The sequence below is a fragment of the Sciurus carolinensis genome, chromosome 17 (assembly GCF_902686445.1).
Source record: "Sciurus carolinensis chromosome 17, mSciCar1.2, whole genome shotgun sequence".
Lineage (NCBI taxonomy): Eukaryota > Metazoa > Chordata > Mammalia > Rodentia > Sciuridae > Sciurus > Sciurus carolinensis.
The window spans coordinates 35,327,416-35,353,186 of record NC_062229.1 but is presented as its reverse complement, the minus strand read 5'-3'; the positions used below and the strand labels follow the sequence as shown (position 1 = coordinate 35,353,186).

At 33.5% G+C, this 25,771-nt stretch overlaps 1 protein-coding gene across 4 annotated transcripts in view; it reads left to right on the top strand.

Moving 5' to 3' along the window:
• The window catches only part of Fbxl2 (F-box and leucine rich repeat protein 2), a 96,989-nt gene that overhangs the window by 12,386 nt on the left and 58,832 nt on the right, over nt 1–25,771 (top strand). The window contains exons 2-4 of one of the 4 annotated variants that reach the window (XM_047531776.1): nt 1,819–1,880; nt 2,015–2,108; nt 24,140–24,257. In XM_047531776.1, coding sequence (XP_047387732.1) covers nt 24,229–24,257 — 29 coding nt within the window. In that variant the 5' untranslated portion in view covers nt 1,819–1,880; nt 2,015–2,108; nt 24,140–24,228. Of the gene's footprint in view, nt 1–1,818; nt 1,881–2,014; nt 2,109–6,464; nt 6,556–24,139; nt 24,258–25,771 lie in introns of those variants that run through there. The other 3 variants (XM_047531778.1, XM_047531777.1, XM_047531775.1) reach the window with 3 other exon arrangements.

Sequence of the window (25,771 nt, the reverse complement as noted above, 5' to 3'; positions counted from 1 at the left end):
TATTTAATTTTAGCTGTTCATGTGGATGTGAAATATCTTATTGTGGCTTTGACTTACACTTGCCTTATAATGAATGATATTGAAAATCTTCTGTGTGTATTTTCATCTAGGTACCTTCTTTGCAGAATTGTTGATTCAGATTCTTTACTCATCTTTCAATTAGGTTGTCTTTTTATTGTTGAGGTATAGTTCTTTATATATTTTAGGTACAGGTACCTTGTCATACATGTGATTGGCAATTTTTTTTTCCTATTTTGTGAACTTTCTTTTCACTTCTTGTGCTCTTTTCACTTTCTTAATTATACCCTTTAAAGAACAAAGGTTTTACATTTTGATGTCCAACAGTCTAGTTTTTCTTCGGATTATGTCCTTTGGATAACAGCTATAAAAGGATTGCATAATTCAGCAACTCCAAGATTTATGCCAGTGATTTCTCCTAAGGATTAGAATTTTAGCCCTATTTATTAAGGCCTCTGATGCATATTGAGTTAATTTTTTTATATGGTTGAGGAAGGAGTCCAACTTTATTGTTTTGCATGTAGGTATCTAGTTGTCTTGGCACCATTTCTTGAAAAGACTATTCTTTCTCCATTTAATTTCCCACAAATGTAGGAGTTTATTTTTAGACTCTTAATTCTATTCAGTTGATCTGTTAATCCTTATGCCAGTATTACAGTGTCTCAGTTGTTTGTTGTACCTTTGTAGTAAAAAGATAAAATTTTAAAAATTAAATTTTTGTTTGTTCTGTTTTGAGATGGCATCTTACTGTGTTTCCCAGGCTGGTCTCAAATTCCTAGGCACAAGTGTTCCTGGTGCCTCAGCCTCTCAAATAGACAACTATAGGCATGTGTCACCACACAGTGTCACTTTGTAGTAAAATTTGAAATCAGGAAGTTTGAATCCCCCAACTTTATTTTCTTTTTCAGGATCATTTTTATCTATTTTGGTCTCTTGCATTTCCATGTGAACTTCAGGATCAAGTTGTCACTTTCTGTAAAAGAGGCAGTTAGGATTGATGGGGATTGCATATAGTCTATGGATTAGTTTGGGAAGTGTTGTTAATATATAACACTACCAAGTCTTCCAGTTCATAAATGGATATTTTTCAGTGTATGTCTTTAATTGTTTTTATTTTTATATTTTATAGTTGTAGGTGGACACAATACCTTTATTTTATTTTTATGTGGTGCTGAGGATCGAACCCAGGTCCTCACACACGCTAGACAAGCACGCTACCATAGAGCCACAACTCCAGCCTCCTATGTCTTTAATTTTTCTGAACAATGTTTTTTCTAAGTTTTCAATATGGGAGACTTGTACTTTTGAATTTTTTCCTAAGTATTTTATTTATTTTGATGCTATTATAAGTGGGATTGCCTTCTTAATTCACTTTTAGGTGGTTCATTTATAACATAAATTTGTATGTTGTATCCTGTCACCTTGCTGAACTCCTTGATTAGTTATAATTGATTTTGTGGACTTTTAGAATTTTCTGTGTATAAGATCACATTATCTGCAAATAGAGATAGTTTGTCTTGCTTTCCAATCTGGATGCCTTTTTTTTCTTTATATTGTCTAATTGCCTTGACTAGAACTTCTAGTCAGTGTTATACACAAATATCTGAGTGTTGCCATTTTTGTGAAAGGGTGACAGGATATAAAATATTTTCTGTCACTCAACATTAGAGTGTGCTGGTTTCATGAAATTAGTATCATCGTATTTGTAGGACAGTGATCAAGGCTGTTCTGATCCAATATGAAAAACATGTAATTTTGTTGTTGTTTGAAGAAGGTTATAATTTCTCTTTTTTCTTTTAGGTTTTCTCAAACAGTGATGAAGGCCTTATTAACAAAAAGTTGCCCAAAGAACTTCTCTTAAGGTAAGTGTAGATAAATTTTAGATAGAGTTCAGGTTGACTCAGTTATCAAGTTCCAAGACTATCTTCTTTCTCACTGAGTCCATAGCATAGAAAGACAGAATTAGCCTAACTGACTTTTTGTTTTTGTTTTATAGAATGCTGTTCAGCTTGTTGTTAAATTTTACTTGGTCTAATCCAGAATGTACTAAGTATGTACATAGCATTGGTCTGGATTCTTTTTGTAATGTGGTAAGTATTGTAATGATCTTCAGTAGGTGCCATTGTTTTGGTATGAGTAAATAATTGTAATTTAGTTAATGTGAGGAAAGATTAATGCTAAAATTATGAGTTCTGAATTCAGGGAGTTTTAGATGAGTGATAAATGGGTTTTTAAATAAGCACAGTTATGATATGTTCTTGCTGAATACTTCAAATGCTGTCAGTCCCAAATATTGCTATATTTTTTGTCAATATAAGAAATACATGCTAAGTGACATGAGTACTATTAAACAGGCTTTTGTCTTTCATTATTGAATATGCAGTAAATTTTATTTTGGTTGTCATTTTACCAAGTAAAGCTATCAACCAGCATTTGTTGGGTATGGTAGTACATGCCTATAATTCCAGCTTCTCAGGAGGCTGAAGCAGGAGGATTGTAAGTTCAGGGACAGCCTCAGCAGCTTAGGGAGACCCTGCCTGAAAACACCTTATTAAAAGGCGCTGGGGATGTAGCTCAGTGGTAGAGCACTGCCTAGCATGTGCAAGCCCCTGGGTTCAATCCCCAGTACCAAAAAGTTAAAAAAATTGCTCACCCTGAGGCACTGCAACTTTCTTTAGTATTTTGTACACCAAAGAAATCCTATTTTAGTTTTGGATGCTGTTACATTTTAATTCTTTACAAATCGTTTATGTACATGATAATCTTTGAGTAACCTTTGCTAAATTGTCCTGTTGCGGATGTTCCACAAAACAAACAAAAACTGGTTCTGTGATTAAATGAGTATGGGAAACTATGGGTTAACAAAACCAATTCCTTGAATACAGGACTTCTTAGAACCTTAATAGGCTAATGTTCGTGGTAATGTTCCAGGTTGGGTGGTTGTAGCATTTCAAACTTATTAACAATTGAACCCTCTTAATATTCCACAGAAAAATTTTTAGGAAATGCTGACATACAGTAAGAGATGGACTAAATGATTCCACTTCCTGACTGTACTCAATCTTTATTAAACATTTTGGGAATGAGTGTGAATTTTCTTTAAATATTGGGAGTAATTCTTTGAGCTCTTCCAGAGTTCACCCAGAGTCACTGTAAATGCCAGATTACTCACCTTTACTGTCATCAGTATGCTAGATGTCTTACCTTGAGTCAGACAGAGGGTGAGGATTTTGGCTTCTTTGTGGCAGTGATCACATTTTGGGGACTTCAGAATATCTGCCATTAGTCATCAGTTGTTTTTTGGCACTATTATGAGCTTGTTCTACTCAGTTAATAAGAAAATTAACTGACAAAGGATTGTATGAACATGATTGTATTGCATTCCAATAAAACACATATTTGGATCAGAATATTCTTTGGCATTTTAGACCATTTTAAACTAAGAAAGTGGTGATAAAGAAGGAATGTATAGAAATGTATTTTTATCATACAAACCTGCAAGACCTTGATCATGCACAATAAACTGTTGGAATCAATGTGGCTAAGTTAGGGTGGGCAAATTGTCATTGTACAGTTGCAGGAGACACCATCCACACAGACTGTAATATGGGTGGTGTCCCCTAGAATCACACATTGTTTCCAGCCAAGTTGTGAACATTTTTCTAGTATAGGCATTGAGCTGCAAGTATGAATATTGCATTGTTACTTTGGGGAATCATAACCAGCCCAAGCAGTTAGAGTACTAGTAATTCAACACTAGGATATGATTCAGCTCCACCCGTCTCATGAGGGTGCTATTTGTGTCTCAAATCTACTAACTTAGATCGTTTCCCTCCTGGTATAGATTTTAGTTTACTTAGCTGTGGAACATTTTCTGTCTGTTTGTATCCCCCAAAAAATAAGATAAAAATAAATGAAAAAAAAATAAGGAATTATGTCACTTTCTGTGATGGCCTGATTTCTGAACTGTATTCTCAGGAATTTCAGTGGGGATAGATATTTGTGGGGTTTTGTTTTTTTTTTTTTTTTGTACTGAGTATTGAACCCAGGGCCTTATGCATGCTGGTCACTTGCTCTACCTATGAGCTGTATCCCAAACCCCAAAATTTCAGTTATTTTAAGGTCCATGATGGGCTCATCACTAGTAATAACTTTTGAATCATGCTACAAGGCTTATACATAGATTGATTTTTTTCATAACATGTCTCTTCATAGGTTTACATTTCCATTCTGCTCTCACTTTGGAGCCTGTAAGGGCAATGTAAAATTTAAAGTACTACCATAACAAACCTTTCCTGACTTGGGAGTCTCAAAATTAACTCTAGCCAACCATATTTTTATTTTTAAAATGTTTTGCTGGCTTTTAAATCATTTCTGCCATTCAGTCACAGACTTTCAATTCTCTTATTGTCCTTGCCTTGCTATCCTTTTTGTGCAGAATTTGTAAGAACCAGGTTACCATCTTCTTCATAGGATAATTCAACAACAGCAGGTACATCAAAGTTCCCATCTAATGGTCCTTACGTCTTGATTATTTTCTGCACAGGTAAATGATGCTTTCATGGGCTTCCCTTTTACTTTATATTGTAGACTTGTATGACAGCAAAGACTAACATTCCTAATCTTGTTGAATCCCTATTCACCTTCAGTCTCACCTCTTGGATGGATGTGAGTTCTTTGAATTGTGATATTCTTGTTTGCTCCCAGCCCAGGTTATATTCTCTTCTGCTGCTTTTGGTTGCATTTGTTACCATCCTGTCAAGTTCTTGACTAGATTTAATACTGATATCAAGAGAAGTCTCACCAGCTCCTTTGGAGCCATCAACAGGCATAACCTGGAATAATGTGCTTAATTTCATCTCTTTAATTTCACTTTGAATCCACTGAGAAAAATTATTGTTTTCTCTTTATCTGATCATTTTATTGCTGATCTAAAAAATACTTAATTCACACATTTCTTCTATTACCCATTTTTTAGTTTGTTACTAAGTTTTTAAAAATTTTACTCTATCTAGCTTTCATTCATAAACTATTACATAATCAACAAATAGGATGTAGTTTCTACTCTCCCAGAGCAGTCAGTTATATAATGCTTAGAGTAGAACATTTAATTTTTTTTCTGTATCTATTAGTGGGTAGGATTGTCCTTACATATATTTGTTCACATTTTATTATCTATTATTTTTGGAGCTAGACTTTCTGGATTGAGATGTCAGCCTCTCTCATTCATTAGTATGTGATCTTAGTTAAGTTACTTAACCCTCTGCACCTTAATTTCCCCATCTGTGAAATAGGAATAGTAATAGTTCTTACATGACAGGGTTATTGCCAGTTCTTAGCTTACTTGACACTAAATAAATGTTAGCACTTATTGTTATTATATCAATTTTGGATGCCTGTATACTTAATAAGTGCTATTTGGCAATACAGTTATCTTTATTGCAAATAACTGATTAAACCAAGCTGTCCTAATATGGATATTACTATTTGCCTCTGCTAAAACTATCTCAATAAAGAAGCTGATTATTAAGTTGATGTAACCTAATGCTTCATTTCATTAAACTGAATTAATTTTAATTTCAAGGGAAATTACTTACTACTATTTTATACTAGACTAACAACTACTAGAATTTAAACAGATTCGTGGTGGTAGTATGACAAATAATTCTTTTGTGTTATAAAAAGGCAATCTGTTGAAATCATTCCCTTTTTGAAAAAGGATATTTTATGCAAGTTGAATATTGGCCTAAGACTTGGATTATAAATTTTTAATATCAATTTGTTTGACCTTAAGTTTTAATTCGTTATGGTTACTTTCAGATGTTAATGCTGAAGTGAAAACATACATAAACTACCTCATAGGAGATAGCGAATGACTCCTATGGTAAATACTTCAAAACATTCTGAGAAGAAAAAACTCTTCCATCATAAAATATTAAACCACCATTATTTATGTAATTTTTTTCCTTTTTATTTTATTTACTTTTTTGTGTGTGTGGTGCTGGGGATTGAATCCAGGGCCAAATGCTCTACCATTGAGCTACATCCTAGCCATCCTTTTTAAACTTACAGGGATATGTCACAGAATCAAATACTCAGTGTTTTTTGACTTGATGAAGGAAGATTTGATTGCCCCGACTGAGGGAACTGAGTCTTGTAATTCTGGGTGATCAAGTATACAATTCTATTTAGTGTCACAGTTTTAATAGTTGAGTTGGCTAGACTAAATTATAAAATGAGTAGTACATAAATTTTTAGATTTTTATTTTCTAAAATTTATAAACCAATTCCATGAGTGAAAATAATTGCAGTTTTTTATTGAAATCATTAAGGTGCAGCCCCGTGCTCATGTGTAATTGTGGGATCCTGGCAAGCAGTGCAGTAAAGGGCTCCCTCTTGTTATGGGTGTCATTGAGTAGGTGTTCTTGCCTGCTGGTTGGTTTCAGCACTCCATGGACTTTTGCAAGGACTGGTGCCCCTGCCTCCTCCTGTCTGTGATGTCTACTGCCTTATATATATTCCAGGGCAGCCTAACAGGTAAGATACTCTTTGGGGATATGCACTGCAATTATGAGTTTAAACATCTATACTCCAATGAAGATTTTTCCTTTTTGTTAAAGAAGGGGTTTTTTGGTTTTGTTTTGTTTGGTCTTGTTTTTTTTACCTTGCATGAGGCCACGTGGGACTGAATGAGCTTGTGTGTTGAAATCAGATGCAGATGTTTATAGGCTTTTCATTACCTCCATACACTATTATGTACAAATTATGGTTGGCACCAGAGTCCAAATCATGGCAGAAGCAAATTTCCTTTAGTCCAGCTTGGGGTTATGCTGACAATGCCTTTGTTTTCTTTCTTTCTTTTTTTAAATTCTTTTGTTTTGTTTTTTTGTTTTTGTCTTCACTGAGGTGGCATGAAACACCAATACAATTCCACAGTCAGAAAGGCTAGGAACTAAATATATTGTGTCCCCATGTTTTATCCTTGGAAAGTTATGTGAGAGACCTACTGATTTAAAAATTGTGAATTCATTAGCTACAACAGAAAGGCATGGCAAATTTGACTGTGAGTAGTAAAATATGGCAAAAATACCACGCCAAAGATAAGTTGAACAATGGTTGGTAGAATAATTAGGTATATGTTAAATGTAAGAACTACATTCTTCAATGTACAAAGAAAAAATCCCTAAAAATTACTGAGCATAAAGTGGATTAATTTTATTCGAAAAAGAGTTTTAAGAGACTATAAACAAAGGAAGAAATACAAATGACCAATAATATATAAAAAGATGCTCATGCAGGCCCTTATTTAAATACAAATCAAAGTAACAATGAACTATTACCTAGTGTATTGAGAAAATCCACAAGTTTGATAATGTCAGGTTTTGGCAGGAGGTAAGAGATACTTTTGGTAGTGATCTAAACTGGAATAGCCATTCTATGGGGCCACTAGGAAAATTTTTCAAAAGACCAAATGTACATATTTACAAATTCCATTTCTAGGAATTTAGTTATATACTTTCTGAAAGCACACTGAGAAATATATCCAAGATTAATATATCTTTCTTTAAACTTTAGTTATATAGAATTAGATTAGTCATATCTCGATGTCTTTAAATCACATTCTTTCTTGGAGTTTATTCTGTTTTCTTTAGCTTCTTTCTTAAATTGGGCATTTAGCTCATTTTTTTTTAACTAATCCATGCATTGCCCTCCTTCATTTATTGCATAACACAATTATATACAGGTATTGTCCCTGTCCCTTCCTTATCATCAAGGCAATGTTATCAAGTAGTTTGTATGTTTGATTCTTTCTTGTAAAAATTTTATTTTCAATATATTTTGACTAATATATTTATTTTTGCTTGTTTATTAACTTTGTAAAAGATGTGTATGGTATCTTCTGAGAAATGTTTTTCACTTAAAATTATTTTTCTTAAAGTGATCTGTTTAGCTATTGCTCATTTTTATTGCTATATAATCTGTTATGTGAATATACCAGAATCTACTTATGGTTTTCCCTTTTAATGAGTACTTGGGGTGTTTCCAGTGTTTTGCTAGTAAGAGCAGTGTTGCTATAAACAATCTTGTCAATCAATGTCTCCTGGTCTACAAGTACACAATTTTTTCCTAGGAGTAGGTTGGTTATAGGTTATACAGATATTTAACTTTATAAAGTAGTATTAAATTTTTCTCTGTACAAATATTTAACTTCTTATATAAAGTAATATTAATTTTTCCCCAAAGTGGTCTTACCAGTTTACATTCACATAAACAATGGGAAGAGAATCAAGTTAGTGACATTCTTTCCAATGCTAGACTGTTGTCATATACCTAATTTGTGCCAAAAAAAGCGATTGTGTTTTTGTTTTAAATTTCCCGGAATTCCAGTAGTGTTAAACCTCTGTTCATATATTTATTAGTCTTACATATTCTTCTTAAGCAAAATATGTGATTTCTGGTTTGTTTTTCTCCTATTGGGTTACCTGTTATTTATTTGTAGAAGTTCTTTATATTCTCAATACAGTCTTTGTGTTGATATTTTTTATTTTGTTTTTTATTTCTTTGGTACCGGGAATTGAACTCAGGGGTGCTTAACCACTGAGGCACATCCCCAGCCCTTTTTTGTATTTTATTAGAGACAGTCTCACTGAGTTGCTTAGGGCCTCACTAAGTTGCTGAGGCTGGCTTTCACCTCTCGATCCTCCTGCCTCAGCCTTCCAAGCCAGTGGGATTACAGGTGTACACCACACCTGGCTCAATTTTTCCAGTTTTTAGTAACTATGGTATGGATCTTATATGTATAAGAATCCCATTTTTATCCTTCTGTTTATAAGGTCTATCAGTTTTTCCAGATTTATTTATCAAATATTCCAACCTTTCCTAAAAAGATCTGCTACTTTACTTCTGTTATAGATCCTAATCTCTTTCTGGAGTCCACATTTTATTCCATTAGTTAATTTTCTGTGTGCCAATATATGTGGTAAGGCATGTGTATTTTTGAGTGATTACAATCTGTAAACTTATTTTCATACTGTTATATCAGATTTGGAATTAATAGAAACCTTATATAATTAGGTTGAGGAATATCCATTTATTTCCTGTTGTCTGGAAGTCTTGGTTAACTATTCCTTGAAAGTCAGATGGAATTGGAAAGTTGTGTGAGACTAGAATTTTCTTTGTGAGAGATTAACTCACAGTAGAATTTTCAAGCTATTTCTTCTTGAGTCACTTTTCCTAGTTTTATTTTTCTAGGAATTTGTCTATTTTGTCTGAGTTTTAAAAATTTTAAGTTGATAGTTTTATTTTTTTCAGTATCTATTGTACTTACTTTCATTCATAATATCATTAATTTATGCTCAAGTACCCTCCTCCTTTCTTGACTGCTCCTTTGAAGTTTACCTATTTTTTGTCTTTCAAACAACCATCTTTTAGCTTTAGTCCTTTGGTGTGTGTGTGCTAGGGATTGAACCCAGGACCTTGTACATGGTAAATACATGCTCTATCATTGAACTTGGAATCCTCCTGTTTCAACCTCTCAAGCCATTGGGATTATAGGCATGTACCACCATGCTAGGACTCTTTTCTATTTTTTGTTTGTATTTCACTCATATTTCTTTAAATCATATTCTTTCTTGGAGTTTATTCTGTTTTCTTTAGCTAGCTTCATAAGTTGGGCATTTAGCTAATTTTTTTAGCCTTCTTTAGTCAGTTAACTCAAAGCTTTACTTTTGCTGCATTCCACAAATTTTGAAATTCAGTGTTTTTTCTTGTCATTCAGTTTTAAATACTTGTCAATTTCCATTATTGCTTCTTTTTTTTTTTTTTTTTTTTTTTTTTTTGCGGTACTGGGGATCAAACTCAGGGCCTTGTGCTTGCAAGGCAAAAACTCTACCAGCTGAGCTGTCTCCCCAGCCCCCATTATTGCTTCTTTGACACATATATTATTTTTTCTTTTATAGGGCTGGAGGTAGTGCACCTGACTAGCTTGCTTGAGGTCATGGGTTCAATCCCCAGCACTGTGACAAAAAAATCAAAACCCACATTTTATTGTAAATTACAATATGTAATTAGAGAACTACACTAAACAAAGCATATAACACAGATAATCTTGTCACCTAAGTCAGTGAATATTCACCTAAGTCAGTGAATAAAACTCCACCAGTCACCAGAGCAGCACCTTCATGACACATGCAAATCATACTTGCTTTTCGCCCCTTTAAAAGGAACCACTATCCTGACTTTTTTTTAGTTATAATTCTTTCATTTCTTTGTAGATTAATCACTCACATATATATCCTTAGAAATTATAGTTTAGTCTTGCCCATTAAAAAAAAGTATAAATCTTTTAAGTCTCTTTTAATCTACAGCTCTCCTCTCTTTTTGTTCCTACGCATTTTATCTGTTGAAGAACTTGTGTTGTTTGACCTGCAGAAGTTCCCGCCGCTGTCTGGATGCTGATTGCATCCTCATGGTGCACTTTCAGCATGTTTCCTGTGTCACTTTTCTTTCTGGAAAACTGACAACTGAATGCAGAGGCTTGTGAACAGATTCTTCCTCTTTGGTAGGCCTGTATTTGGTGATGTGTTCGTTTATCAGAAGTTATAGAATGTCTGGTTCTCTTTCTTGTGCACGTGCTTTCTCTCACCAGTGTTTATTATATTTTGGTTTTCTGATAATGGACATCCTCACTGGGGTGAAGTGGAATTCAAATGTAGTTCTGTTTTGTTTTACTGTGTTGGTATTGAAGCCAGGGCTTCACACATACTAAGCATATGTTCTACCACTGATCTACACATGCAGCCTATTTCTCTTTTGAGATGCTAGAGTTTGTTGATGTTTATTGCCTAGATCATTAACTCATTGAGGCTGCAAATTGACAGTATTCTACTTATTTTTTAATTAGTTGGAATACTTTTAAAGAGCCACTTCTTTTCATTTCTATTTGAGTACCCAGTGTTAATAGTTTTTAATCAGGCAGATAAAATGTGTGATTTTTTTTCTTTACCAATTTTGGAAATAATGAGTTATATAAAAGTATGAAGAGAAACAAGTAGTTGCATAGTTTCAAATAATCTTCTCACAAGATACATAATTATAAGGGGAGAAACAGTAAACTTCTAATGGGACAGCCTGGCAAACACCATCTTAACCAAATGATGGAAATTAGTGTCACTAGTAAAAGGACAAATGGATACCATATGCCTCCTGATGTGATGTACCAAGGAGAGCCCAATATCATTTCTGTGGCATCCCTGACAAAAATTTATAACCTGATCATGAGGAAAACATCAGACATACAGGGACATTCTCCAAGTAACTGGCCTACATGCTTAAAAAATTTTGAAGTCATGAAATATAAAGGAAATGTTCCATATTAAAGAGGACTAAAAAGAAAACCCAACCAAATGTAGTTTGATTTGGATTGGATCCTAGATCAGGATTGATTTCTTGGTTTATTGTTATTGTTTTACTTTTGCTTTAATGATCAGATATTGAATAAGAACTTAAAACTTGTTTATATCCTGTTGTGATAATTGTACTGTATTTCCAAAAGAAAATGTCCTTGTTTTTAAAGATTATTTGAGTAGGGATAAATCAGCATCATTTCTGCAACTTTCAAACATTTCAGAGAAAACTTGTATGTATATCATAAATTATATCAGTGAAAGAAAGAGAAAGCAAATGCTGTATATAATGGTAATATTTGGGAAATCTGGGAGGAGGGTATACTAGAAATCTTTGTCATTTTTTTTACAAATTTTCTTTTTTTTTTTTTTTTTTTTTTTTTTTTTTACAAATTTTCTTTAAGTTAGATTATTTAAAAATAAAAATGAATTCGTTTCTTATCTTCTAAAGGTGACCACTTAGATTTTTAAGAAATACTATTAGGAATTTATGGATTTAAACATATTTTCAATCCATTGCAGTTACTACCTTTCTCGAAGTTCCTGTTATCCTATTTTTGACTCCTGGGTCCATTTACCTTACCCTAAGAGTTCTGGTAGTTTTCCTATTACCTAATACAGAGGTAACAGACATCTCATATTCCCTGCCCCAGAGCAGGAAATAGCCGTTTCCTTAAGAAATATTCTTTTCTTTTTGTGGGAAGGAGTATTTCAGGACTAAAAATTTATAACCTGATCATGAGGTATTTGTAATTTGGGTTAGTCATTATCTCTAGACATTTTCAGTATACTAAATTTATATCAGATAAGAAACTTTAAATTTCACACTGACGTTACTGATTCAAATTTAAGACTGTAGGTAGACTTAATATCATGAATCTCATTTTGTATATGTATTTGTCTTGGTTCTTACACAAGAAATTATAGAATTAAAATATCCTATAATTAATTACTCGTGCTTTTTTCCCACATTACACAACAGCCTCAATGTAACAACACTAATATGCCACCAATATGATTGCTAAAAACAATAAATTCTTTTGCATATGTTTTCCCTATTTTTCCAGTTCTCTTTTTATAAGATATATTTTTTGATCTGGACATTTATTGCTATAAAATTCCCTTTTATAACTGCTTTTGCTGCATCTCATAAGTTTGTGTGTCCATTTTCATTTTATGATTGAGACTGCTAATTGGAGACTTTTGAGCTGCTTGCAACTGGATATTTTTTTTTTCAGATTTGTGAAGTTTTCTTAAAATAAGATTTCTTTTTTTCTGCTTTTGAGACTCTAGTAATTTATATTTTGCTTTTCTTGACACTAATTCTTGTGGCCTTTTTTTTTAACTTTTTCATTCATTTTTTTCCTTTTCTGATATTTTTAAGGTTTAAGGTTTTTAAGGTTTATTTATTTTATTATACTTATTAGCATATCTGTTTGTACACAATTATGGGTTTGTTTGTGACCTTTTTCTATATGCATGTAGCGTGCTTTGATTGTGTTCACACTCCCTGTTACCCTTACTTACACCCCTGCCCTTTCCCTTCCCTACTTTCATGTTCTCTTTTTTCCTGGATTCTATGTGAGATTAAAGAAATGCAGTACTTTGTCTTTCTGACTCTGGCTTATCTCACTCAGTATGATGATCTTCAGTTCTATCCACTTTCGTGCAAATAACATGATTTCATTCTTCTTTATAGCTGAACAATACTCTATCATGTATCTATACCACATTTTCTTTATCCACTCATCAGCATCTAGGCTGATTCTGTGACTAGTATTGCAGTAAACATGGGTATCAGGTATCTCTCTTGTATGCTGACTTTGATTCCTTTGGCTATATCCCAGGAGTGGTATTGCTGGATCATATGGTAGTTCTATTTTTAGCTTTTTTGAGGAACCTTTTTATCGATTTCCATAGTGACTCTACTAACCTGCGTTTCCACCAGTAGCATATAAGAGTTACTTATTCACTGCATACTCACCAGCATTTGTTATTTTTTGTTTTCCTGATGATAGCCATCCTGACTAGGGTGAGATGGAATCTACATGGAGTTTTTGTTCATTCGTTTTCGTGGTGCTGGGGTTAGAATACAGGGCCTTGCATATACTTAGCAAGCATTCTACTACTGATGTACATCCCAACCCTCTAAATGTAGTTTTAATTTGTATTTTCCTGGTGGCTAAAGATGTTGAGCACTTTTTTCATATAATTGTTTGTCATTTGTACTTCTTTTGAGAAGTGTCTGTTCGGCTCATATGCCCATTGATTGGATTTCTTTTGGTGTAATTTTTTGTGTGTTCTTTATATATGTGGATATTAATCATCTGTCAGATGAATAGCTGGCAAAGATTTTTTTTCCCCATTCTGTAGTTTGTCTCTCCATTCTGTTCATTGTTTCCTTTGCTGTGCAGAAACTTTTAAAATTGATATCATCCCATTTGTCAGTTCTTACTGTTATTTCCCAAACAATTGGAGACCTATTCAGAAAAGTGCTACCTATACCAATATCTTTAAATGTTTTCCTTAGTTGTTTCAAAGTTTCAGGTCTTCCATTAAGGTCCTTGATCCATTTTGAGTAGATTTGTATACAGGATCAGAGATAAAGATCAAGTTTCATTCTTCTACATGCAAATATCTAGTTTTCCCAGTGCCATTTTTTGAAGAGGTTGTCTTTTCTCCAAAATGTGTTATTGGCACCTTTATTGAGAATTATTTAGATGGCTATAAATGAAAGGGATTATTCCTGTGTTCTCTGTTCTATTCCATTGGTCCACACATCTATTTGTATACCAATGCCAGGCAACTTTTGTTACAATGACTTTGTAGTGTATTTTGAAATCAAGTATTGTGATGCTTCCAGCCTTGTTCTTTATGATTATGAATGCTTTAGCTATTTAGAGTCTTTTGTACCTTCATATGAACTTCAGGAGTGTTTTTTCTAGTTCTGTGAAGAATGTCATTGGTATTTTGATGAGGATTGCATTGAATTCATAAATCACTTTGGGTATTATGGCCATTTTAACAATATTAATTCTACTCCATGAACAAGGGGAAGTCTTTTCATCTTCCAGTATAGTTTCAGTTTCTTTCTTCAGTGTTTTATAATTTTCATCATAGAGATCTTTAATTTCCTTGGTTAGGTTTATTATTATTATTATTATTATTACTTTTAAGTCTATTGTAAATGGTATTGCTTCCCTAATTCACTGCTTGGTTAGTTTGTTTTTGGTGTGAAGAAAAGGTGCTTGTTTTTGTATGTTGATTTTGTATCTCACTATTTTGCTGAATTAGTTTATCTGTTCTAAGAGAATTTTGGTGGACTCTTTAGGGTTTTCTGGCTATAGAACCATATCATCTGCAAGTAGGGATAATTTGTCTTCCTCCATTAAAAATTTTTTTTTCTCTTTCCTGATTGCTGTGGCTAAAATTTCAAGTACTATATAGAATAGGAATGGTGAGAGTAGACACCCTTATCTCATTCCTGATTTTAGAGGAAATGCTTTCAGTCTTTTCCCATTTGGGTTTATCACATATAACCTTTATTATGTTGAGATATGATCTTCATATAGCTAGTTTCTTTAGGTTTTATTTATGAAGGGATTTTGAGTTTTTCAAAGGCATTTTGTGCATTTATTGAAATGATTGTGTAATTTTTATCTTTGATTACTTACATGGTGAATTACATTTAGTGATTTTCATATATTAAACCATTCTGTATCCCTGGAATATAACTAACTCGATCATGGTGTATCTTTTTAATGTACTGTTAAATTCAATTTGCAAGTATTTTCTTGAGGATTTATGCATCTGTTCATCAAGGATGTTAATCTTTGGTTTTCTTATTTTGTTGTGTTCTTATCAGGTTTTGGTAACAGGGTGATACTGGCTTTGTAGACTGAATTTGGAAGAATTTGTTCCCTCTCTATTTTATGAAATAGTTTGAGGAGTATTGGTATTAGTTCTTTAAAACTGATAAAATTCAGTGAATCCATCTGGTCCTGGGTTTTTCTTTGTTGGAAGACTAACATTGCTTCAATCTCAATGCTTGTTATTGATCTGTTTCAGTTTATATTTTCTTGGTTTTATTTTGTCAGGTCACATGGTCTAGAAATGTGTTCATTTCTAGATTTTTAATTTATTGAAATAGAATTTTTCAAAATATTTAATGATTGTCTGAATTTTGATTGTTGTAATAACCCCTTTTTTCTCTCCCACTTTGAGTCTTCTTTCTCTTTCTTTTGTTTAATTTGGCTAAAGATTTATCTATTTTGATAAACTTTTCAAAGAGCCACTCTGTTTCATTGATCCTTTGTATTGTTCTTTTGGTCTTTATTTCATTTATTTCTGCTTCTGTCTTTACTATTTCTTTCCTTCTATAGATTTTGGATTTGGTTTGTTCTTGTTTTTCTAAGACCTGGACATATATCATTAGGTTATTTATTTGAGCTATATCCTGTTTTTTTTTGTTTGTTTTGTTTGTTTTTTTGTTTTGTTTTGTTTTTTGTAAAATAGAGGCATATAACTTCTCTCTTATAACTGCTTTTATTGTGTCCCACAGGTTCTGGCAGGTTATGCTGTCATTTTCATTTGACTCTAGGAATTTTTAAGTCCCCCTTCCACACCCCCTCAATTTCTTCAGTGACCTACTGCTTATTCCAAAGTGTACTACTATTCAGTCTCAAAGTATATGTGTGTTTTCTCTAATTTCTCTTGTATTGATTGATTTCTAATTTTGTTCTGTTACAGTTTGGTAAGATGGCAAAAACCATATTTTTGTATTTGTTATGATTTGTTTTATGCCCTAAAATGTGATTTATTTTGTAAAAGTTCTGTGTGCTGATGAAAAGAATATGTATTTTGTTACTGTTGAGTGGACTATTCTATAGATTTTTATTGAGCCCATTTGATCTGTAGTATAATAAATATGCTCTGGTGCTTGTTTTTTGTCTGGATGATCTATCTATGCATGAGAGTGGGGTATAGAAATCACCCACTATTATTTTATTGGAGTCCATCTCTCCCTTTATATCTTGTAGTGTTTATTTTATGAAATTGGGTGTGTATATGTTTACAATTGTTATATATATATTTTTTTATTTTGCATTTTGTTATTCTTAGTTGTAGATGGATACAATACCTTTATTTTTATTTATTTTTTTATGTGGTGGCTGAAGGTCAAACTCAGTGCCTCACACATGCGAGGCAAGCGTTCTACCACCGAGCTGCAGCCCCAGACCTGTATATTGTTTTGATGGGTGTCTCCCTTTATCAATATATGGTGTGACCTTCTTTATCTCTTCTGAATAATTTTGGCCTGAAGTCTGTAATCAGATATGAGTATAGCTACTCCTGTTTGCTTTTGGATTCCATTTGACTGGAACATCATTTTCCTTTCTTTCGTTTTCAGTCTGAGTACATCTTTGATGGTGAGGTGTGTTTTTTGGAGAAAACAAAGAGCTGGCTCTTATTTTCTGATTGAATCAGCTAGTCCGTACCTCTTAATTGGTGAATACAGACCATTTACATTCAGGGTTATTATTGAAAGGTATGTACTGGTTCCTGTCATTTTGTTGTTTTTTTCTTTGCTTTCTTTCTTTTTTTCATTCCTTATTTTTTTTTTTTTACTGATCTTTCTTCATTTCTTTCTCCCTTATTATTTTAGAGGTTTGGTGGTTTACCGAATTAATCATGTTAGATTCTTCCCTAATTCTCAGTTGCCTTACTCTTCTAGTAAGATTTTTCCCCCATGCCCTCATGATTGTGTCTGTGTTGCTTCCTCTGTGTGGGAGTTCCTTAAGTATCTTCTGTAATGCCAGTTTAGTGGTTATGAATTCCTGTAGTTTATCTTGGAAGGGTTTTACTTCTATTTTGATTCTGAAGGATAACTTTTCTGGATATAGTAATGTAGGTTGGCAGCTTTTGTTTCTCAGGGCTTGAAATATATCATTTCTTCTGAGAAATCTGCTGTTATTATACTGGCTTTGCCTTTATATGTGACTCAAGTTTCTCTTTTGCAACTTTTTTTTATTTTATTTTATTTTTTTGCGGTGCTGGGGATCGAACCCAGGGCCTTGGGCTTGCAAGGCAAGCACTCTACCGACTGAGCTATCTCCCCAGCCCTCTCTTTTGCAACTTTTAATGGTCTTTCTTCTGTACTTTTGACAATTATTATGGTTCGAATGTGGGTGTCCCCCAAAAGCACCTGTGTTAATGCAGGAATGCTCAGAGGTAAAATGATTGGTTTGTGAAAGCTGTAATGTAATCAGTTCATCCTAATTTGAATGAACTGACTGGGTGGAACTTGGCTGGAGGAGGTAGGTCACCCAGGACGTGCCTTGGAAAGGTATCTCTTCTCTGTAACACCTTTCCCATTCCCTGTCTCTGCTTTCTGGCTGCCATCAATGAAGCAACACTTTTCCACCATGCCCTTCTACCATGTTGTGCTATTTCTCCTTGGGCCCAGAGCAATGGACTTGACTGTTTATGGACTGAGACCCCTGAAACCATGAATCCTAAATAAACTTTAGCTCCTCCAAGTTGTTCTTGTCAAGTATTTTGGTCACAACAACACAAAGCTGACTAACACAGCAGTTTTTATCTATGATGTGGTGGTTACGGAAAGGTTCTTTTCTGGTCATGTCTATTTGGAGTTCTGAATACTTCCTGTACCTGAATGGTCATATTTTCCCCAAGATTTGGTCTTTTTTCTGTTGTTATTTACTTAGTAGGTTTTCTGTGCCTTTAGCCTGTACCTTAATCTAAACTGATTATTCGTAGATTTGGTCCCTTGATCATGTCCCATAGATCTTGTGTGTTGTGTTTATAATTTTATTTTTTTCTTCATTAATTTCTAAATTAATAATAATGCCTCTGCCTTGTCTGCAGGCTCTGATATTCTTTTTTCCATTTGGTTTAGTCCCTGGGTGAGGCCTTAAACTATGTTTTTCATTTGTCTTATTGAGCTTATCCAACATTCTATTTGGTTCTTTTCCAGGATCTTTTATTTTTTTTATTGAATTGTTCTTTCATATCTTGTGTTGTCTTCCTTAATTCATTCAGCTATTTATTTGTATCCTCTTTGAAGTCATTGGTAGTTTAAAAAGTCAATCTTTTGAATTCTTTGGCTTTTCCTTCACTTTAAAATCTTTGGGTTCAGGTACTGAAGAGTTATGAACCTTTGGAGGAGTTATGCTGCCTTGTTTTTTCATGTTTCTTGTGTTTTTTTGTTGTTTCTATGTTTCTTTGTTGAGACTTGTGCATATAACCCTTTTATGTGAGGGTTTCTGGTAAGCAACATCATGTCCTGGTCATTTGGAAGGTGTGGTTCATTGAATCATGGCACATCTCTCACCCCATTTATTTTTATTTTTTTGATACTGGGAATTGTGCATGGTAGGTAGGCAAGTCCTGTACCACTTAGTCACATCTCTACCCCTTTGTAAAATTTTAATTTTGAGATAGGATGTCCCTAAATTTTCCAGGTTGTCCTTGAAATTGCAGTCCTCCTGCCTTGTTCTCAGTAGCTAGGATTATAAGCTTGTACCATCCTCACACCTACCTAAATTTTCCCTTTCTTGATGCATTTTCATCATATGTTATTAAAATAACACATTCATTGAGGTCATCATTGATCTCAACAGAAAAGTCTTTAAGAATTAGGGGGCTGGGAAGATAGCTCAGCTGGTAGAGTGCTTGCCTTGCAAGCACAAGGCCCTGAGTTCGATCCCCAGTACTGCAAAAAAAAAAAAGAATTAGGAAACTGACAACTCATAAAAATTGATATAAGTCTTCCAAAACTCTGAATTGTTATTTGGAAGCTTTAATTTTATTGCTGAAGTAGCTAACTCAGTGTTACCTCATAAGTAATATTCTGTGACTGTTAGTATGAAATTTCTGCTGATTTCTTTATATTGTATAGTTCTGATGGAGTTAGACTCTAGGGATAAATACTGGTGGTTCAGTTTCAGCATTTTCTCATCTCATCTATTTGAGAAAATAAGCATATTTATCCCATAGATGAGTTCTTTGAAGATGCCCTATCACAATTCATGTTTCATTTCTTTTTGATAATAGCACTAAATCAAATTCCTGAAACCTCAAATTTAACATTTACTTAAAGACCACATCAATATCTTTGACATTTAGGTAAAATAATTGTTTTCTATTCATTTATGTACCTTGGTGTATAAGCACAGGCTTAGGTTTTGAAAAATTTTATCTCCCATATCCACATGGCAAAGACTCTAGTCACTTTCATAGAAGAATAAGACTGTGGTTTCATCTTTGGAAATACTGCTATAAGTAGGTCTTCTTTGAAGAGTCTAGGGCTTAGCATTTTTTGTATCCTAGCTGATACAGGACATGGAAGAAATGTGTAAATACAAAAATACTGAAAGTTGTTTTATTCTGAGATTTTCTGCTACCTTTAACCCTCAATAATCCCAAGTAGAACAACTGATGTTCATGTAACAAAGGTCTGTACACTTTTCTGAAGTCCTGTTAATGTTTTACCTCTAGTTTGAGAGAAACTATATTGATATTTATGTTAATTCATTGCAAAAATATTGTTCTTAGTGTGCACCATCCTTTCAGTCTAACATTTACTAGTGATTATTTTGGGGAAAATGTTTCTTGAGTACATTATAGAAATTCCATAATCAGCACTTGATACTCAACACAATATTTTGAAGTAGGTTAAACAGTTATAATCATCTTCATTTTATAGATGAAAAAACCTGAGGCTTAAAGGTTGAATAGCTTAATCAGGATTCCACAGTTGGTAAGATTGTGAAATTTGTAATATAAAGGACATATGTGGGCTTAACTTGAACTAAGGTCCATTCAGATTTCATATTCTTCCCTCTATGTTTATTGCTCTTCAATCAGAAAAATTGTTTGCAGAATGTTATAGTTTCATAATCCACCAAAAAACACTTAGAAATCCTCATATACTAACCAATAAATTATACAGCATTTAATTTTTATTCTATTCAGCAAAATATAAACTTCCAGCTTCACAGAGTACTCTACACTACAAGTCCTGTCTAATAAAAAATGAGCTAGCTCAATATACCTTTGTTCTTTGTTGTAATAAAAGTGAAGGGTAGTTATTCTACCATGTAGACTGTTCTATATACCATACTATTCTTTGTCTTAAAAGGAAAAGAACCCCTGACATTTGGATCTTCTAACCTTGCAACTGAGCTAGCATGAAAACATAAGTACTAGTAATGACTACAATAAAGTAAAATGAGAAAATAAATATATAGTTCAAGAATTAAAACAATCTGGGGCTGAAGTTATAAGTCAACAGTAGAGCACTTGCCTAGCACATGTGAGGCACTGGGTTCAATCTCCAGCACCACATAAAAATAGAAAAACAAATAACGATATTGTGTCAATCTACAACCACAACAACAAAAAAGAATTAAAATAATTTTACTGTACTCATACCTGAGTGCTTAGCAAACCATGTATCAGATTATCAATAATGGCTAGTAATGGATTTTAATGCTGAAAAAAAGAGAAAGGAGATGAGGACTTAAACATGTACAAGTGAAGGAACTGGATATTTAAATACTTAATGCAGTGACCCTGAGAAGATTCCTTCCATTATGGAAAGTGGAACTTAAAAAAAAATTAACTGAAAAACTAAAAACCTTATTTCTGCTCAGGTCTCTGAAGGGAAGAGGGATACTTTGTCTTAAGAGATTTAGTTCTAGGGCTGGGGAGATAACTTAGTTGGTAGAGTGCTTGCCTCCCAAGCACAAGGCCCTGGGTTCGATCTCCAGCACCACAAAAAAAAAAAAAAAAGAGATTTAGTTCTATATATGGGTGGTTCAGAAGGAGGATAGTTTGTCTTAAGAAATCTAATTCTATGTATGGATGACTCTGAAATTCTGAGCTTAGAAATTAATGTAAAACTGATGGTAAAATGATGAAACCTTTGGGAAAACTTGACAGAATCTAATGTAAAACAACTTTAAAGGCATATGTCACAAAGCAAGATTCATAAACTTTCTTCACTTTAGTAATTACATGAAAACAAAGTCATGATAAATATTACAAGTTATTTAAGGAAGTGATCTACCATAAGGTAGAATAAATGAGTTAAGCAGCTATTAAAGATAAAGAAATATAGAATAAGTTTTAAGAAGCCCAGGAAATGAGATTCTTTCTAAAGGAAAATTAGACAAAGAATATAGAATTTGGGGAGGATAATACTTGAACTAATAGTGGCTGAAATTTTTCAGAATGAATTGAAAATATGAAGCCTCAAATTGTGGAAGCACACCAATTAGTAAAAAGGACCAATAAAGATAAATTCATACATGGTTAACATTATAATGAAATGACAGAACTTCAAAGAGTAGGAAGTCTTAAATAAATCTACAAGATGAGTTAAAGTTTCCTGAAAGTATCAACAACTAAACTGATGACAAATCTCTTATCAGCAATAATAGAAGCAAAGAGTGGAAAAATATTTTCCATGTTCCAATGGAGATGAAAACCTACAATTCTTTACTGAACCAAATTATGTAAATGAAGATGTAATTTTTTAAACAATTCTTTTCATAATGGTACAGCCACTGTGAAAGAAAATTGGCAGTTCCTCAAAAAGTTAAACAGAAATGCCATATGACCTAGAAATTACACTCCTAGGTACACAGTTGTTCCCTTATATTCCAGGGTCCTCAATGGATAACAGGAATGGAGTTACTGAACTCACCGAACCCTATGTATGATGTGTTTCTTCCTATGCATATGTTTTAGTCAGCTTTTTTGCCACTGAACCAAAAGACCTGATGAACAATTTTAGAGGAAGAAAAGTGTATTTGGAGCTCACATTCTCAGAGGTCTCAGTTCACAAATGGCCTGCTCCATTGCTCTGTGCCTGAGAAGAGCAGGACATGGTGGTAGAAGAGTGTGACAGAGGAAAGCAGCTTGTGACCTAATCATCAGGAAGCAGAGACTAAGCTCAGCTCACCAGGAACAAATTATATACCCCAAAGGCCTACCCCCTGCAGCCTACCACCTCCAGCCATACCATCGTACCTGCAGTCACCACCCAGTTAATGGATTCAAGTGTATTAATGCACTGATTAGGTTTAGGTTCATGATCCAACTGTTTCACCTCTAAACTTTCTTGCATTGTTTCTCACATGAGCTTTTGGGGGGCATCTGATATCTAAACCATAAGAAAATATATACCTGTGATAAAATTTAATTTGCAAATTAGGCACAGTAAGAGATTAACAGTTTAATAGCAAAATAGATAATTATACAGTCATATGTATTATGTAAATTTGATCTCTCTTTCAAGATATCTTTTTTACTGTGCTCATCCTTCTTGTGATTATTAAAGGAAGAACTTCATGACTTCTTTTCAGCATATCCAAATTACCAGCATCCCTACTCTTATGCATTGGTAGCGCTATTAATTAAAATAGTGTTACTTGAATAGAGGCACTGTGATACTTCAGTCAGTCTGAGCACCAAGATTCGATAACCAAGACACTCCCCAGATAACTAGGCAGGTAGCATGTATGATGTGTATATGTTGGATGACCTGTGTCCTAGGACAGGGTGAAGGGGAATGGCATGAAATTTCATCGCACTGCTCAAAATGGCATACAATTTTAAACTTATAACTTGTTTATTTTTTGAACTTTCCATTTAATATTTTCAGACTACAGTTGACCACAGTTGAAACCACAGAAAGCAAAACCATGGATAAGTGGGGATTAATGGATACCCTAAATAAGGAAAAATTACAGCAAATACTTGTATACAAATATTCAGGGCAGCATTTTTCACAGTAGCCAAAATGTGAAACTCCAAATGTCTACCAACAGATGAATGTTAAACTGTGGTATATAGTATATACAAAGAGATTATATTCAGTCATAAAAAGGAAAGGGGTACTGATACATACTATAATGTGGATTAATCTCAAAGAAATGAAGTTAAGAAATTAAGTCACAACCAAAAGATTCTATAATATGTGATTCCATTTATATGAAATACCCAGAATAGATAAATCCATGGAGCCAGGAAGTGTATTAGTGGTTGCCAGTGACTGAGAGGAGTGGGAAGCAGGGAGTGAACTACCTAGTTGATGTGGTGTTTTTTGTTTGTTTTGTTTTTGGAGTAACAAGAATGTTTTGAAACAAGGTAGAGGTGGTCTCACACAATGTTATGGATGAGTCAGCTGAGTGTTGCTGAATTGTTAATGGTTAATTTTATGTCACGTGAATTTCACCTCCACAACAATCTAGTGGTAAAAATTTCTTCTATCCACAACAATCTAGTGGTAAAAATTTCTTCTAAGAGTTCACTTTTCTGAAGGAACTGCTAAAGATAAACTTTAATGACTTTGATCTCAGAAGAAATAAATAGAAAACAAGATATGGCAGTAAAAAATAGTTATCAATTGAGTAAATCTTAATGAATATTGACTAAAAATATTGATAATAACTAATATGTGGGGGATTTGGTGAAAGTAAAGTAAAAAATACAGTATCTTAAATTTTAAAATCATCGAATAATTTTTTTAGCAGATTGGTCATTATAAAGGAGGGAATCAGTGAACTTGAAGACAGATGAATAGAAATTGTCCAAACTGATACATGGGGAAAAAAATAGGAAGTATTAAAATATCATTAGCAATTTGTGACATGATATTAAGAGCTCTAATATACCTGTAACTGTAGGTCCAAAGGAAGAGAAAAGAAATAATGGTGCATAAAAGTGTTGAAGAAATAATGTCCCCAAATTTTTCAAATGTGATGACAGACAACCCATGGATTTAAGAAGCTCAGTGAATTCCAAGTGAGTAAATGCAATGAAAAACTTATCTAGGCACACAGATTCCTGAAAAAAAAAAAAAAATCTTTAAAGACAACTGGAAAAAGCAGGCTTATATGTGTTGGGGAATAATAAGAAGAATGCTCATTGACTTACAATAAATAGTTCAAAAGAAAAGGCAGTGGAACAATGTTTTTAAAGAGCTGAAAGAAATATTCCCAATCTAAAATTATATATCCTATGAATTATCTTTTAAAAACAAAATCCTTTTCAGGCAAACAAGAGCTGGTAAAATTCATTACTGATGTTCTCATACAAATGCTAAAACCAGTTCTTTCTGTGAAGAGAAACAAAGCTCAAGTCTATAGAAGGGAATGAACACCATAAATGAAAGTGTATGAATAACTGTAAAATACCTTTTACCTTTTAAAAAGTTCCTTAAATGGTAATTGAACACTTAAAGCAAAAATTATTATTATGTTGAGTTTATAACATGCCAGGAAAAATATATGGCAATAGTATCACAAAGGATAAGAAAGGATTATTGTGTACTGTTGTGGTGGTGGAGGTATAGTGCTAATTAAAGGAAGACTGCAATGGTGATTTTTACTATTGCACAGAGAAGCCATAAAATATATATAAATACTGTTCAATTATTTGATTACTTCAAAAGAGAGTTGAAAAGGGGAGCAAAAGAACAAAAAACTGTTGGGCAAATGGAAAACAAATAGCAGTACACATTTTGAACCATATTCATGATTATATTAAATGTAAATGAGGTTGAAGCTGCAGTTGTAAGACAAGTCTCAAACTGGAGTTTTAAAAATTATAGAGACATAGTTTGATGGAAAGCAAAAGATAGGGAAAAAATCAAGAAAGCTGTTGTGGCTGTGTTAGCATTGACAAAGTAGATCAAAAAGCACGAAGTATACTAGACACAGGAACATTTCTCAACAATAAAAAAGGCCAATAAATTGGACAACATAACCTTAAATTAAAAAAAAAAATCTATAATCATATATAGAGCTTTTAACACACTCCTCTCAGCAACTGGTGGAATAACCAGAGGAAAAAAATAACCCAGGCCCTCATGTTTGCTAGGCAGGGACTCTACCACCGAGCTACACCCCAGCCCAAGAATCCTGGCACTACAAAAGACTTTAAAATTACTTAATTATTTTGCAGATAATAAAATAGAGGTGTATGGAAAGATTCTATGGCTAAGTGGCAGAACTGGGGTGACACTTCAGAACTCCAGCCTCACTCTTTGGCTTTCATTCCTGCCCCTTCTCCATTCTTTTTTCTTTTTAAATATTTTGTTTTAGTTGTAGGTGGACACAATAACTTTATTTTATTTATATGTGGTGCTGAGGATGAAACCCAGGGCCTTACTCGTGCTAGGCGAGTGCTCTACCACTGAACGACAACCTGGGCCCCCCTTCTCCATTCTTGACGATGAATTACAATTCCCAGTGACTCTTTCAGATCAAGCCTCCTAAGGTTAAAGCACTGAACCAGGCGTTAATGATGCAGGTGTG